The 1,432-nt window shown below is 40.2% G+C and overlaps 1 protein-coding gene across 1 annotated transcript in view; it reads right to left on the bottom strand.

Annotated features, from left to right (window-relative positions):
• The window catches only part of LOC107086106 (A disintegrin and metalloproteinase with thrombospondin motifs 18-like), a 44,921-nt gene extending 44,443 nt beyond the window's left edge, over window positions 1–478 (bottom strand). Inside the window, exon 1 of the mRNA XM_015376853.1 lies at window positions 457–478. Within this exon, the coding sequence (XP_015232339.1) occupies window positions 457–478 (22 nt within the window). The remainder of the gene's footprint in view (window positions 1–456) is intronic.
• Window positions 479–1,432: the final 954 nt, after the last annotated feature.

The following is a 1,432-nucleotide window of genomic DNA, read 5'->3' on the forward strand; positions in this document are numbered from 1 at the left end:
GTTGTTCAGCATGGGGGTGAGTAGAATAGAAGGCTAATCATGTTTTGGGTGTACTATTCCTTTAATCATAACTATTGGACCTGCAAAAATGCACTAAAAATCCCAAACCCAAGCTGCTGAGTTTAATAACACCATCATAGCACTACCAAAGATCTAGACCAAAGTGACGGAGCAACTTTCTGAGCCAAACCTCTGCTCACTGGACGAAAGCTGGTAATATGGCAAGAATTCTGTGCTTTATCTGAGCTGTTTAATAAACTCCAATTATCTATGGCAACCCATTTTATGAGAAAATTTAAAGAAAAATGGGAGATTTTATCTAATATCAAATTAATGTATTTCTTTACAAGCCTTTTTTTGGAAAAATAAATAAATAGAAATAATACATGTTTTTGGCCAGAACTTGACAGTTGAAGGGATGCCCCCCCCCCCGCCCCTGTCAGATGGTATGCTCACCTTTGGGAAACAACTTAGACATTTTATCAGCACAGGTCACTAAGGACAACACTGCAGCTAAAACGCTCTCCTAACTTAGCTGCCCACAGACCAAAAGTCTCCTCACCAAAATAGAAACATTAGCACTCGGATGTTTCAAGACAGACAAACAAGTGACCACCAACGCACGGTAGAAATATAACACTGGTATTTTGTTCTGAACTCACAGGCCAGTCATTCCAGCTCTAACCACACCATGTCGGTAGCCCAAGGGACAAAGTGGAGACCAGTTTTTACATGAATATCATTTCTCCTTCTGCTCTTAGACTGGTTTTACACTTCTGTTTTCACAACCAGGGCTCAGAGGTCAAGAGAAAATAGATACTTCTGCTGACAAAGTTATGCAGAGGAACTTCCCACATCCCACCTCTGTTCATTCAACCCTCTGCATGACTCGACCACTTGTGGAACTTTGGTTTTACCGTCTAGGGAACACGCCTGTCCAGCATCATAATATGCTGTTTCAGGACAGGTTCAGACAAGAACTCTTCTCCAAGTTGGTGTTTGTAATATGCCTCTCACTACAAATGTGTAGAGGAAAAAAAAGAAAAAAAGCCCATAAATCTTCTGCTATACTGTGCAGAACATCTCACTCCAGGCAACCATCTGATTTTATACTTTTCATCCTGCTTTGAAAGACCAGTTGACTTAAGGATTTTACTCGCTCTATTAGATTCACATCACATGGCTCTGATGAAGCACATGAGTTCAGAGGCTGGGGGGCCCATAACTGACATGAACAGAAAAAAAGGGACAGTGTTAAAAACTGTAGAGAGCATTCATTCCTAAGGGACGATCCTACATGAAGCCTCAAGCAATTCCAAACTCTAAAAGTGTGCTGCTGACACTCAAATTTATAGTGTGATTAACTCTTAAAGCTACAGTGTGTAATAATTACAGGGATATACAGTCAGAAATGTAATATATTATACATAAC

This window comes from Cyprinodon variegatus, unplaced genomic scaffold (genome assembly GCF_000732505.1).
Source record: "Cyprinodon variegatus isolate N-32 unplaced genomic scaffold, C_variegatus-1.0 Scaffold143, whole genome shotgun sequence".
In the NCBI taxonomy this organism is placed as follows: domain Eukaryota; kingdom Metazoa; phylum Chordata; class Actinopteri; order Cyprinodontiformes; family Cyprinodontidae; genus Cyprinodon; species Cyprinodon variegatus.